The sequence below is a fragment of the Quercus suber genome, unplaced genomic scaffold, assembly GCF_002906115.3.
Source record: "Quercus suber isolate HL8 unplaced genomic scaffold, Cork oak 2.0 scaffold_1415, whole genome shotgun sequence".
In the NCBI taxonomy this organism is placed as follows: Eukaryota; Viridiplantae; Streptophyta; class Magnoliopsida; order Fagales; family Fagaceae; genus Quercus; species Quercus suber.
The window spans coordinates 1-16,249 of NW_027070791.1; the positions used below are offsets into that span (position 1 = coordinate 1).

Here is a 16,249-nt window from a genome sequence, read left to right on the forward strand (position 1 = left end):
ATCTTAGTGTTTGGGTGGAAATCTCCTCTCATAAATAATTCAATTGGAGATAGTTGGAAGATAAAGAACACTCACAGATAATTTTTCTTTGTTTTTTAGTAGCAGTCTCCCTTCTCAAAAAATTAGGGTTGGTATAGGGTTTTTATATAAGTAGGGCTTGGGTTAGAGGTGGTTACACAACCAAATCTTGAAGCAAATATCAAAGTTTTTGTAACAGGGTTTTGGTTGACCAAGAGTCTACAGAAACTCTACCGAAAGTTTTTATTTGGTTTTCAATTTCGCAAGGCCAAGCCTTCATTCTTGCACAACCAAGCTTGTCATTCTTACCACTATTTACATTACAATATCAAAACTCAGCAATACAATTGCATTGGCTATGGAATTAGCCAACACTTAAAAATCCTAACAACAAATATTATTGTTTTAAAAGTAGGAAATAGAAAATCCGATCCTTAACAATTCAAACATGTAAATTTCACAAATAGAAGTATTAATTGAAATAAAACTTTCGTGGAGTTATTGCAACATATATGTTTCCTTAACATGGCTCAATGGCATAGGGAATAAGCTTGGAAATTTTATGGATAAACTATAGCCATAAGAGTATCAGCCATGGTAATGTTTGACTTTGAATCAAGAGGAAAGAAAAATGGATAGAGCTCATATCGCACATAACAACTACCATATAGAACTCTGCATCCTTTCCGGTCTTTACAAAAGGTTTCAAAATTGCCCACAGCAATGGCCAGACACTGTGCACAATCTATCTGAGATAGGTCTCTTATGCATTGCACCAATGCATGCAGTGGCGGAGAGAAGGGGGGGGCGAGAGGGGGCAAGTGCCCCCCTGACTCCTTTAAAAAATGCATTGATACCTACTCTGTGATGTGCATTTAACTAGTTTGCCCCCTGTAAGTGGAATAAATAGAAAAAGCACTCCCACTATTAAGAAACAGCTAGCCCTGACACTGGAAAAAAAGAATGAAAAAAAAGTTTCTCAATTCCCTCACACAATCACACTTTCACCTATTTTACTATTCTTAAATAGTATTTATTTCAAGTAGTTTTGATCTTGTCTCATCCATTACACTGCTTGCAGTACTTTTCTTCCCTATTCTAATTTTTCTTTTCTTTTCTTATTATAATTCTAATACTATAAACATAAACTTTTTTACAATAAATTTCACAATTATAAAAATAGTTAACTATGAAGGATGAATAACTTACATTGATGGACCCACCACTTTATTTCCTTCACAACTCACAGCCCACTATTTTAACAATTGTAAAATTTATTGTGAAAAAATTATGTTTGTATGACAATTTAATTAGCAGGTTCTATAGTTAACTTTTGTAGATTGATTTATTTATTTTAAACAATCAAATTATGTCTAAATTTTATATATTTAAATTAATTTCTCACTTTGGTTGTTAGTAACTATGATCGATTATTTTTGTTTCTTTGTTTTAATGATATGAGATATACTTGTAGTTACAATTGTCTATTTATTTTGTTATTATTATTGATCAATTACTATTTTTAGATTAATTTTGTTTTTAGTATTGTTTTTCAATCTTGCCCCCCTAAATTGAAATCCTGGCTCCGCCACTGAATGCATGTAGTGTCAAAAATGATGACAACTTGGTCTCACCTTTTCCAAGCCCTTCATTATTTGTCTCAACAGCTTGTGCTCTAATCTGATCCATCAGAGTACCTAGTTCTTTGTTAAAATTTTATAGATCGGTTACATTTTCCACATTCCAATAGAATATACCAAAAGATGTATCAATTTCTCCAATGAAGCTTTTATTGTTGTAACGTAAAAAGCAATGGTCATACCAAATTCTTGCATCGGCTTGGTTAGGACAGCATTGGCGGATTTGCTTTGCTGCATCTTGGATGCAACTTGAGCAGTCTTTGCTGCTCACATCCCCTCTACATTGTCCAAGACCAAAAACTTGGTCTTGGTTTTTACCATAGGAAGTTGGAGGTAGTTTTGGAAACCAAGTCATCTAATAAGAGATCAATATTAGCTGATATTTGGCTACCACTACCAATATTAGTGTCTGTATTGCAAAACTGACCCGAGGGGTCTTCAGATTCAGCATTGCAAATGCAGAGAGCTAGTAAGAGAAGAATTTTGTAATTCAAATTCATACTTCTCTTTTGTAGCAAGCGTAAAGTTAAACTTCGTAGGGTCCTTTTTTTAATAGGCTGGGAAGTGGATGCATCATTCATGTGATGTGAGGATACCACTGCAGACATTCTTGACTTGTTTGCTTACTACCACCTTGCGAGTAGAAAAAATAAGATATTTTTTCTAGAAGGTCGTCCCTCTTTGTTTTTTTGTTATAGTTAGCTCCTAATACTGACCGTTGTATGTTTATGTAATAGTCATATGTTGGACTATGCTTGGAAGAAGCTGGCTGCAAGAAAACAAGAGCATTATCAAAGTTCAAAGATTCTTGCGGATTACAGTTAACCAAGAAGTTTTTTTGTCATTGAACAAGAGTCAGCTAGATTCAAACCCTACCTAAAAAAAAAAATAAATAAACCCATGAATTAATATCTTTGCATGAGATGGTGAGTAATCATCATATAGCAAATTCTACAATTGTCCCATCATATCTAAAAACAAAAAAAATTAATTAAAAAAAATTTCTTACTATAAGCGGGAAAAGGGAATTCGAACCTATGTTCACTAGCTAGAGAGAACTATTTAATGCAACTAAGCTACAAAACTTTTAACAAATTTGAAGATTTCTAAATAGTTGATTAGCTCTCTGATGTCATAGAACAACACCACTAGTGCCTTTTTTTAGCTATTTAGTCATTGGAACTCAAACAAATTCCCCCACAAAATATATTACATATTTTTAATAGATTAGCGGCAGCCAGAAGGATAAATTTGTCGACTTCTGCCAAATTTGTACTTGTTAATTTAAAAAATAATAATAATTAGTGCCCCAAAACATATCTCTTTTTGTTTGAGTGGCACAAAATAATTTCATGGTGAAAACATTGAAAAGTTACTATGATTATAGTTTTTTTTAAAGAATTTCACATGTAAAGTTAGTTCTTAAATAAATCATTGAGGTGATCATGATCCTATTGAACATACAACATTCCCTCCACCCCATTGAAGCAAGGCAACCCGAACTGCCTTAATCCTTTGTGTCAAACAATACATTGGAGTGCCCCATTGTGGAGTATCCCAAATTGATCTAATAACAGCCTCGCAATCTGAATTCCTAATCCATAGAGCTTTTAATCAGAAAAATCTGTGCTTCAGTCCTTTAGGTAGATCAGATCGTGTAGCTTTAATGTCAGTTAGTATGGCTAAGTGATCTGAGAAACCAAATGGAGTATGAAATAATTTGGAGTGAGGGAATAAATTCAGCCATTCTTGATTACATAATCCTCAGTTATATTAGGTTCCCTTGAAATCTGTTGTTACACCAAGTAAATCTGGAGAGCAATCATCTATAGCATGCCGGAATTCAGATATTTAATGATAAGGACAAGCACCACTCCCCTAATACTCATCAGGTTGAAGAATTTCATTAAAGTCACCAATTAACAACCAAGGATAAGACATCCTGGTATGTAAATGGCGTAACAATTCCTATGATTCACCTCTTCTTGCTATCATTGGATGACCATAAATACCAGTAAAGCGCCACTCCACTCCTTCAAACAAAATAAGAGCGTCTATGTGATGAGGTGAATAAGTTTTAACTGCCAGATCAATGTTTTCATACCACAAGAGTGCTATTCCTCCACCTAAGCCAATGTGTGGAACATCCAAACCCTGTGTTATATTTAGCTTTTCCTTCAAATTAGCAAAGCCTTGTTTGTCAAGTTTAGTCTCACAAAGAAACAAAACTTTGGGAGCTTCTTTTGTTGCTAAACAACAAAGTTCAACTACTGCCTTTGGGATCCCAAGCCTAAGGCAGTTCAAGCTTAAAACTTTCATGGATTGACAAGAGGCTGAGTACCAACCCTAGTGGTGGGAGCAGATGATTGGAAATTGTCTTTCTCAATCAACTGCTTTTTCTGTTTGTGACTGATATCAAGTTTTGTGATGGTGTTAGCTTCTCTAACAAGCCACTTTGCATGGACTGGCATAGAGATGGATGAATCCTTAACATTCAAATTTTGCTTATCCCTAATAATCTGCTTCCAACTGATATGAGGGGCCTTATTAGATAAGACTAATTCAGCTTTCTCAGTAACATGAGTTTCGACCTTATCACATTGTTTAGATACATGAGAATTATATAAACTAGTCGCTAACCCGTGCGATGCACGGGAAAATTCAAAAAAAATGTTCAAGAACTTCATTTTTTTAAATTCATCTTCCTCTAGATTAATGAAAACTATAAGATTAATTCCTAATATTCATGTACTTAAATAGCAAGTTTAAATGGTTAAATGTTGCAAGTTTGATGAATCCATAATCATAGCCTTTAAAAATACTCCATTCCAAACTTGCAAAAGCAAATTTATGAATCTTTATTCCTCCTTCAGCAAGCACAATTATTTTCCAATTAAATTGCCTTTCAAATAGTGTTTCTCATTATTGGTACATTTTGTAGTTGGAAAAGAGATATGCAAGTCTAACGTTCATATTGCAAAGTTACATGCTACTTATAATTTCTTTCTAAATATTTGATGATTGATCTATTTAATGAGGCATGTTACATAAACTAATTCATAAAAAAAAAATGTTGAATGTTACTAACAGGTATTTGCTAAACTATCTAGCCATGCAACTATATAAGTTGATCATGTATATATTGTGTGCAAGAATGTGGATATGCATACACAAAAACACAAAAAATTAAAATACAAATTCTATGTTCTTACTTCTATGTAAAAACTAAAAGGGAATAAAAACCAACATCAAAGTTGAATAAAAATTGTATTAGCATTCAGCAAGAACTTTCAATATCTAGCCTAATTTTTTTCAATAGGTAGCCTAATTTACATACATTACAGCTTAGCAATTGAGAGAATGCTTCCACTGAAACTTCTATGGCACCATCAAACCCCAAACTTGTCAACATGTGCTAATAGCCTTTGAGACATTTGTGACATTTGCTCTCGACCAAAATGTTTCCTCTTTCCTTTAGATTCAATATTTCCACCATGTTCTATAATAAGTTACGTACATACAATCATCATAGAACTCCTAATCATAACTTGAGGCAAGATTTCAAGAACTCCATAGAANCGGTGTCCTAGGAGTCCCACATCGAAGGAAACCCCCCCCCCCACTTGCTGCCTTATAAGTTTTGAAGCGAAGCAAGTAGTGTACCATTAGTTTAGTTATTCGAATAACTAAACTAATGGTACACTGCTTCCTTCGCTTCAAAGCTTATAAGGCAGCAAGTGGGGGAGTTTTCCTTCGATGTGGGACTCCTAGGACACCGTCCGAGGTGAATGCCAAGCATGCCGAGGTGAATGCAAAGCATGCCGAGGACGTTGCAAGGCCATCCGAGGATGGCATAGGTGGTTACCAAGCATGCCTAGGTGAATGCCAAACACGCCTAGCAGGCCCTAGGACGTGTGAAGCACTCCTATGGTACCCACAATTTTGTATTCAAATTTTGTTAACATTTTATTTTTTATTTATAACACGACTAATTCACTCATGTTTTCTTACTTTTTTCTCACTATTTCAAAGTACATGCATACTTTAGCACTCTTTTAGGGGAAAAAAAATAAATAAGTTGATGTCAAACGCACATCATTTTAAGTTAAATTACAAAAATAAATACAAAAAAGAAAAATCAAAAACCTAAACGTCATGTGAGGGGCTATGTTAATATAATGTGAATAGTTGATGTGATATGTGATAACTCATACTAACAGGAAAAGAGGGAAGAGTACTAAAGAAAAAATAAATAAAAAAGTAGAAAATGTCTATTCATTTTATTTTTTTGGGAGACAAGGCCTTAATTTTGTCTTTTTTCCCACTAATTTTATAGAAAAAACATTTTACTACTCAATAGAAGAGCATTAATTTTTTTTTCTCACTTGTAAGATAACTTTTACTTCTTAAAATTTGAGATTAATTTTTTTTTTCTTTTAACAAGAAGGTATTCATAATTTTTGGTAAACCAAAGCCAAAAGATAATAAATTTTTAAGGATTATAAGAATTTTTTTTTATAATAAATTTGGGAGGTTATACCACCCAGTCACCCATCCCAACCTTATAATCTAATTATAAAGTGATGCTAGGAATACTATAATGTTATTACTTTTATAAATTGATGTGCCATCAATCACAATAAATTAATGCAAAAATACATTCAATAAGTTATTAAAATCTACTAATTACATTTATTGTTACATTGGTTTGTAAATTTTATGTAATAAAAATTTGTAAGATCTTTAATATTTTTCTAATCTTAATGTCATTTTAGATGTTAGGAAAAATTATAAATTATTGTTTATGGGTAAAACTTATATCCAGTAACTTAGGTGCAGTATTGTTTTTTCAAGAACAATTAAACTCAATGCATTAAGGTGTTTGAATTTAATTGAAAAACCTAATGCATTGCACAAAAGGCATCATACCTAAGTTTTACCATAGTTTTATTATAGTCAAGAGCCTTGCAATTCAATTGGTTGACACTTTCTGATTTTTCAATAGAAACATCTAGGGTTCAAATCCCATCTCTCCATTTCTTTGAACTAAAAATTAATTTTCACTTTTTGTAGGGTACTCAAGATGAATATTGTTGGAATACTATTACCCCGAGATGATTCTCAAGATAATTACACTAGCTTGAAGTGCTTATTTGACTTCAAAGTCTAGGGTTTAGGATTCAAAAATGCCTAACGAAATAGGACTTTTGAAATATGCACAAGCTAACAATTGAGAGAATGAGAAATCTAAATTAACTAAGAACTAAGTCATAATGCAGGCTTGCTCCTAATTGACTAAGTAATGAACATGGGCATCTCGAATGAAACAGTATTAGAGCAAGACATCTCGAATGAATGTAAGATACAATGCTTGAACTAATTTTTGTCTTACAAACACTAATTTACATCGAAATAAACATTCATACAAATCAACTGACTAAAACATGAACATAATATACTTCACAATATTCATAAATACTACCACAAATGCATAAACTTTCAGGAATAAGATTGAATAACTCGTTACTAAATCTAAGAAACTATGCTACTGGTTTTTGGAAAGTGTGCTTTGATGTGCCCTGGTTCACTGCTCTTTAAGTTCTCAAATATGTGCTATGGTTTGTTCATTGTGTTGAAAGAGCTTTTCTATAGAGCTAGGTCCTTAATTTATTCATTGGGACTTGATATTTACTTTTGATTCCGCTATCATGTGTCCTTCTCTATTTGTCACCTTGCCATGTGTCCCACGTTCGCTACTGCTTTGTAATTTATAACCTCTTAGAGCATTAGCATTAGGGGTGTAAAAANGCTTCCAAATCTAATTGTTGTGTTATCCAGTTCCCATTTAAATCTTTAAGTTTTGAAATCTTATTATTTCTTCTTCGCTGAGAGGCCACATCATGAAAATATTTAGAATTATGATCCCCATGTTGCATCCAAGAAATCCAAGATTTTTAGTGCCAATACATCTCTTCTTGACAGATCACCTCATTTAATTTCGCCCTTGTTGCATTCCTAAGCTAAATTCTTTGAGGATCAGAAGGATTAAAGTGACAATCTGTTTCTAAGCTGGACCACAGTTTCCTTTTAGTTGCAATAGACTTCATAAGTCCTCTGACATTCCCTCCACCCCATTGAAGCAAGGCAACCCGAACTGCCTTAATCCTTTGTGTCAAACAATACATTGGAGTGCCCCATTGTGGAGTATCCCAAATTGATCTAATAACAGCCTCGCAATCTGAATTCCTAATCCATAGAGCTTTTAATCAGAAAAATCTGTGCTTCAGTCCTTTAGGTAGATCAGATCGTGTAGCTTTAATGTCAGTTAGTATGGCTAAGTGATCTGAGAAACCAAATGGAGTATGAAATAATTTGGAGTGAGGGAATAAATTCAGCCATTCTTGATTACATAATCCTCGGTTATATTAGGTTCCCTTGAAATCTGTTGTTACACCAAGTAAATCTGGAGAGCAATCATCTATAGCATGCCGGAATTCAGATATTTAATGATAAGGACAAGTACCACTCCCCTAATACTCATCAGGATGAAGAATTTCATTAAAGTCACCAATTAACAACCAAGGATAAGACATCCTGGTATGTAAATGGCGTAACAATTCCCATGATTCACCTCTTCTTGCTATCATTGGATGACCATAAATACCAGTAAAGTGCCACTCCACTCCTTCAAACAAAATAAGAGCGTCTATGTGATGAGGTGAATAAGTTTTAACTGCCAGATCAATGTTTTCATACCACAAGAGTGCTAATCCTCCACCTAAGCCAATGTGTGGAACATCCAAACCCTGTGTTATATTTAGCTTTTCCTTCAAATTAGCAAAGCCTTGTTTGTCAAGTTTAGTCTCACAAAGAAACAAAACTTTGGGAGCTTCTTTTGTTGCTAAACAACAAAGTTCAACTACTGCCTTTGGGATCCCAAGCCTAAGGCAGTTCAAGCTTAAAACTTTCATGGATTGACAAGAGGCTGAGTACCAACCCTGGTGGTGGGAGCAGATGATTGGAAATTGTCTTTCTCAATCAACTGTTTTTCTGTTTGTGACCGATATCAAGTTTTGTGATGGTGTTAGCTTCTCTAACAAGCCACTTTGCATGGACTGGCATAGAGAAGGATGAATCCTTAACATTCAAATTTTGCTTATCCCTAATAATCTGCTTCCAACTGATATGAGGGGCCTTATTAGATAAGACTAATTCAGCTTTCTCAGTAACATGAGTTTCGACCTTATCACATTGTTTAGATACATGAGAATTATATAAATTATCCCTCAAATTCAAATTTAATTCGAACTGATATCAACCAAATTTGATAGGATAGGATAATCACCCTTACCAGAGTTTGAATTGAGTGCAACTTCTGTATTCTTAGTTGTTCGGTCCATTTGAGAATTCAAACCTCCCACGAAACTAGGAATCAAAGCATTTTCCCACGCTAATTCTCCCCTATCTCTTCCTGAGGTTGTACCAAACTACACAGATTTCCCTGGGTTAATCGTCGACATCGCCAACAAAGGATCCATCTGAAGTTGCCATCATTGAACTAGAACCTCCTTCTCCTCTGCACAAGACTGAATATCATCTTCCTCATCATCCCGCATATCTGAAAAAGAATTCCTTGTATCTTTCTTCCTATTTCCTTTTGGTGCCAATGAGCGAAGCCATGGTCCAAATTGAAATCCATCCTCATTTGTAGAAAAAGATCCCTTCTTCAACTGAGGACATTCTCTACATTGATGACCAAGAATACCACACCTATAACAGAATATAGGAAGCCATTCATATTTAAAAGCAACCCAATTAGCCTCAAGATCATCAATCTGAATAATCTTCCCCCGCATTAGAGGCTTAGTAAAATCAATGTTCACTCTGACTTGAAGGAAGGGACCCCAAGCAAGCCCACTTTTAGGTGCATCCACCATTATAAGCTCCCCAGTTTCATTCCCAATTCTTGTTCCAACAGCCTTGTTCATACTCTTTATGGGGATATTAAATATGCGGATCTAGAAAGGAGAATGGCTAAATGTCACATTAGCTGGGCTGGAATCATCCAGGAAACATTTCATCAAAATCAATTTCTTATCAAAGGACCATGGACTTTTATTGAGTACTGTCATCAAATGATCTTCAAAAACCAAAAACAGCAATTAAGAGGTTTTATCCCACTTCACTGATGGTTACACCCTGATTAAAGCGCCAAAGATCACCACAAGTAGCTTTAAACACTTCCTTATTGAACTCCTTGTCAGTCTGCAACTTGAATAAAATACTATACTATGCCTACTGCTTAGAGCCAACAACTTTAGAGGCTTCCACCATTGTAACTGCTTTTTCCTCTTCTAAAAGTTTGAAATTCCTCCAAAGTTCTTCCATCGATGCGTCCATGAAGAATAAAAATACCAAAACAAAATGAATTGCAGTGAAACCAAACCTTTTACGACAATTTGGACACATAGATTGGAGAAGTTGTACCTCACTAGAGCCAATGAGTTTTTTTTATCTTCTACAGTCTATGACTTCACAGGGCCGAGAGAGAGAGAGAGAGAGAGAAGTTTTTTAAAGTCTTATTATAATATTTGCTTGAATGGTTTGTATCTTTGTTTGTAGTTATAGAGAGAATTTTAAGTTGTGAAGAAGTTGATATGAACAAAAAGGAGTTTAGGTGAAAATCAAGTACTTTCTTTTGTTACTTTATTATTAGGAAAAAGATGATATATGATGCATATTTATCCAAAAAAGAAGAAGAAGAAATGTAGTGAAAAATAACAAAAACATAGGTTGATCACAATAGTCAATAGTATTCAATTCGATCTTATTTCTTTTATTTATTTTTTAATTCTATCTTATTTACTTTTAGGTATATTTTAATCTCTTAAATATATATATATATATATATTTAACTTATATCTTTCTTTTTTTAGGTAATTCAGAGAGTAGAAGATTTTTTCAAGGCACTATATTGGACACACAGATATCAAAGCTATTTGAGGCATCACAGTTTGTATTGTCTTAGCCAAACTCTACTGCCAATATATTGTGGTCATCTACATCCCATGTAGCAGCCGATGTGATAAATATCAAGCTGGGTTCCTTAATTAGCAGACCCGCTAATTTTATGTCAAGGATCAGAAATTCAGTATAAAAACAAAATAGACTGTACGAATTGGAAGTAACAATGAACTCTGGATTGTTGGGCTGTTTAGGGATAATACGGATGAACTCGCTAAATTTGGCCTACACAACCATTTGTGGTGTCCTTGTGTGTGTGAGAGAGAGAGAGGGGGGGGGGGGTGGGAAATAAAAAAAAGAACAGCATCAAAGGCCGGGTGACCCAGCAACCCAAACTGGCATGGTGGTGGGCACTACAATAGTACAATGGAACGATGTGCCGAAGTCCATTAGGCCAAACTTAATGTAATTCTTTGGTTAACGTTGGCGGATGAATCAAGCAATAAGAATGTTGAACATAAACCCTATCCAGAGGTAAAAAATCTAGAAATAAAAAAATACTACTCATTTGCGCCAGAAAAGGTTGAGCTATCTAATACCAAATTATGGTCTTATGGGATCCAAGGTCCATATCGCCATTCAGGCCCAATAAAAAAATACTCACTTTACCAGTTTGCAAGCTCAAACTCAGAGCGACGTGGGCCGAACCCTTGCTATAATCAGTTTAACAAAAACTAATATAAACTGTATTTGTGAATTATCTAATTTTAAAATTTGAAAAAGACATACCACAACTATCACAAAATTCATAGTAACTTTTAAGGGATGGTGTAACTTTGTGTTTGAACCTCATTCCATCTCCTTTGTCAATTTCTCAACCAAAAAAAAAATATCAAATTTGAGAATTATAATTGATTTTTACTATGAAAAAGTTACAATGCAATTTATTTAGATATAAAAAACATAATGAATAATACAATATAATAGATACAATATCTTTTTATGGATTTTCTATTATAAAAATTTCACTTAAATATATATATGTAAAGTGTTGTATATTTGTGAGTATATAAAGACATTTATTGCAAAGATTGGTCTTATGTAAAGTGTGTTATGCTTGTCCATAATTAATATAATCTATGTATATGTTGGGTACATAGAGACATGTTCAATTAGTAATAAATTTTATCCCCGTGAATCTAAATCCTAACTCAACCACTGCATTTATGTTCAACATCATGGTTAAAATTTGGAGACATATGTTCGATTACAAATTTAAAAATCAAGTTATGACTCTTTAGTTGTTATCTTGTTTTCACCCAAATGGCAAGATTCACCAATTTATTTTTCTTTTCCCAATTCTTTTTTACCTTTTAGTTTTTATTACCTTTTTTCTAAACAAAATTGCAAGATTCACGGCATTGTTTTTCTTATGATCTTATCCCGATTTTTTCTTTCTTCCAGGCATTTTTTTTATCATTTAATATCCCAATTTTTTCTCTCCTAATGGCATTTTTTTCAATTAACAGTTCCCATTTTTTATTATATCATTACTATATAATAAAAGTTGGATTTAGAAACCGTGGTTGCGCCAAGTGGCTGCACATATTGCAGAAATTTTTTAGATTTTTAGATTTTTAGAGATGCATATCATTTCTCTTTAAAAAAAAAATATATATAATATATATATATATAGTTTTCTTTCTATAATTTCTAAGTTGATAAATATATTAATTTAATTACAATTCATATTCTTCATCTGATTTATCTAATCCTTATTTAATTACTATACTACACCTAAAAGAAAACATTTATAATTTAATATACATAATTTTTTTCTCTTATAATTTCTAAGTGGATAAATATCTTAATTTAATTACAATTCAAATTCTTCGTCTGATCCATCTAATTCTTATTTAATTACTATACTAGCCGTGTTGCACCAAGTGGCTGCACCATATTGCAGAATTGTTTTAGACTTTTAGATTTTTTTTAAAATATATAATTTTTCTTTCCTATAATCTCTAAATTTATAAATATCTTAATTTAATTACAATTCAAATTCTTCATCTGATTCATCTAATCTTTATTTAATTAGTATACTACACGTAAAAGAAAAAAAAATTTATATAAAAAAATTTAAAAAAAGGTAGCAATGTGTATTATTAAAAAAAAAAAGCAATATTATAATTTAAAAAAAAAAATCTTCTCCTATAATTTCTAAGTAGATAAATATCTTAATTTAATTACAATTCAAATTCTTCATCTGATCCATCTGATTCTTATTTAATTACTATACTACACGTAAGAGAAAACATTTATTATATATATATTATATAGGTAGCAACGTGTATTGAAAAAAAAATGCAACGTGTACTAAAAAAAATGTAACAACATAGTGTAATCTAATCATTCTCAAATTTTTCATCTAATCCATCTAATCCTAATATATATATATATATACTTAGCAACATGTATTATAAAAAAAATGTTGAATTTAGTTCTTTTTTCATGCATATACAGAAACATGTAACGTGATTTTTACTTTCAATTTTTACTTTTGATTATATAATTGTAATTCATTTAGCTATAATTTTTTAATAAAATTGTACGTTTTATGAGTTTATACTCACGGGACTTAAACTTCAAGTTTCAGTGTCTTCTCTCATGTTTTCAAGAACAAAAATTAAATTCTCATGTGAGTCTCTCTACTTCAAAAATTTATATATTTAGTAATTTAGATTGTTCTTAATTATTGAATTGAGATTTCCACTTAAATATGATTTCAATTATTACTTTCAATAGTTTTTAATTATTAAATTCAAGTTTTACTCATTTAAATACATGTGATTAATTGAGCTTTATAGTTCAATGTATTACTAAAATCATTTTATATTTTTTTTTTAGGTATTTCTACCATCTTCCATTCAATTATATATAATATATATATATATATTATGATACCTTAAGTCTCACACAATATACATTCATTATATAACTTAAAAGTAAAATATTAATTTATTTTTATTATTTATTTAAAGTAAATTAATAAAAAATTTATTTACATATGAATTTTGATTAAACCGTGCATCGCATGGGCATAATGCTAGTACTACATAACAAAATTTGAGCTTAAAAATTTTGGTTGTGCCAAATGGTTGCACCAAATTGCAGTAATTTTTAGATAAAACAACATTTTTTTTTTGTTCTTATCAATTTCTTTGGATAAAATAATAATAAGCGCTTTAAGTTTTAACAAAACATGCAACCTACAATAAGTGTTTTCTAAAATTTCAAAAAGAGATTAAATTTAGTTGGGTGGTGCCATACAACTACAACCTACAATTGTGTCTATCTAAATATTATCAACAAAGCCTTAGGATANTTGAAATATAAAACTTTCGAGGAGTTATTGCAACATATATGTTTCCTTAACATGGCTCATTGGCATAAGGACTAAGCTTGGAAGTTTTATGGATAAACTATAGCCATAAGAGTATCAGCCATGGTATTGTTTGACTTTGAATCAAGAGGAAAGAAAAATGGATAGAGCTCATATCGGACATAACAACTACTATATAGAACTCTGCATCCTTTCCGGTCTTTACAAAAGGTTTCAAAATTGCCCACAGCAATGGCCAGACACTGTGCACAATCTATCTGAGATAGGTCTCTTGTGCATTGCACCAATGCATATAGTGTCACAAATGATGACAACTTGGTCTCACCTTTTCCAAGCCCTTTATTCTGTGTCTCAACAGCTTGTGCTCTAATCTGATCCATCAGAGTACCTAGTTCTTTGTTAAAATTTTCAGGATCGGTTACATTTTCCACATTCCAATAGAATATACCAAAAGATGTATCAATTTCTCCAATGAAGCTTTTATTGTTGTAACGTAAAAAGCAATGGTCATACCAAATTCTTGCATCAGCTTGGTTAGGACAGCGTTGGCGGATTTGCTTTGCTGCATCTTGGATGCAACTCGAGCAGTCTTTGCTGCTCACATCCCCTCTACATTGTCCAAGACCAAAAACTTGGTCTTGGTTTTTACCATAGGAAGTAGCAATAAAACCATTGGAGCTGGTTTTGGAAACCAATTCAGCTAATAAGCGATCAATATTAGCTGATATTTGGCTACCACTACCAATATTAGTGTCTGTTTTGCAAAACTGACCCGAGGGGTCTTCAGATTCAGCATTGCAAATGCAGAGAGCTATTAAGAGAAGAATTTTGTAATTCAAATTCATACTTCTCTTTTGTAGCAAGCTCACGTAAAGTTAAATCTCATAAGGTCCTTTTTTTAGTAGGCTGAGAAGTGGATGCATCATTCATGTGATGTGAGGATACCACAGCAGACATTCTTGACTTGTTTGCTTACTACCACCTTGTGAGTGGAAAAAACTAAGACATTTTTTCTAGAAGGTCGTCCCTCTTTGTTTTTTTTGTTATAGTTGGCTCCTAATACTGACCGTTGTATGTTTATGTAATAGTCATATGTTAGACTATGCTTGGAAGAAGCTGGCTGCAAGAAAACAAGAGCATTATCAAAGTTCAAAGATTCTTGCGGGTTACCGTTAACTCAATCAAAAAGGTTTTTTATCATTGAGCAAGAGCCAGCTGGATTCAAACCCTACCTATAAAAAAAATAAACCCATTAATTAATATCTTAGCATGAGATGGTGAATAATCATCATATGGCAAATTCTACAATTGTCCTATCATATCTAAAAACAAAAATAAAAAAATTTAAAAAAATTTCTTAGTATAAGCAGGAAAAGGGAATTCAAACCTATTTTCACTACATAGAGAGAAACATTTAATGCAACTGAGCTACAAAATTTTAAACAAATTTGAAGATTTCTAAATAGTTGATAAGCTCTCTGATGTCACAGGACGACACCATTAGTGCCTTTTTTTAGCTATTTAGTCATTGGAACTCAAACAAATTCCCCCACAAAATATATTACATATTTTTAATAGATTAGTGGCTGCCAGAAGGATAAACTTGTTGACTTCGGCCAAATTTGTACTTGTTAATAAAAAATCTATATATTACTAAAATCTGAAACGTAGCAATTAATGTTGCTATACTCACATTGAGCCACGTCAGCAGACATGTCATCCACAACCACTTTTCTGAATTTTTCATTCAATTTTAAAATAGTTTTTACCAATTTTAAAATACTAATAAAACTAAAATTATTTCCAACCTTATCTCTACTTTAAAGAACACTTCTTATACATTTAATTCTATTATAAAGCCCAAGCTCAAGCCCAAAGCCTTTTCAATTAAATCCCTTTGTCAGACCTAATTTTTTTCACGGTTACAACATAAACCCAAGCCTGACTTTTGCGTTTCACAGTTTCAAATTTAATCGGCAAAGCTTTCTGTCTCCCCACGTTTTGGTCTACCGTGTTCCATGGTTTGAGAAAAACAACCCTTCATCAGCGTTTCAATTTTCCAACGGTTACAATTCTTCAACGGCAACCCTTCAACTTGCTAGCGCAAGCCTGTAATGGCAGTCTCTCTGTCTTCCCTCCCTCTTTTCCTCTCCTAAGAGTATATTAATACTGGGATGATTTAGTTTAGGTATCTCTAAATCCCAGATTCTCTTGTAGCAACTAA

General features: G+C 32.7%; 1 protein-coding gene and 1 pseudogene across 1 annotated transcript; both read right to left on the bottom strand.

Moving 5' to 3' along the window:
- Nucleotides 1-578: 578 nt before the first annotated feature.
- LOC111987023 (cysteine-rich repeat secretory protein 55-like) lies at nt 579-2,158 on the bottom strand (annotated as a pseudogene).
- Nucleotides 2,159-14,026: 11,868 nt separating this feature from the next.
- On the bottom strand, nt 14,027-14,875 carry LOC111992061 (cysteine-rich repeat secretory protein 55). The gene has a single exon (XM_024023858.2). It carries the CDS (start codon nt 14,868-14,870, stop codon nt 14,094-14,096), a length of 777 nt encoding a protein of 258 aa, XP_023879626.1. The 5' UTR covers nt 14,871-14,875; the 3' UTR covers nt 14,027-14,093.
- Nucleotides 14,876-16,249: the final 1,374 nt, after the last annotated feature.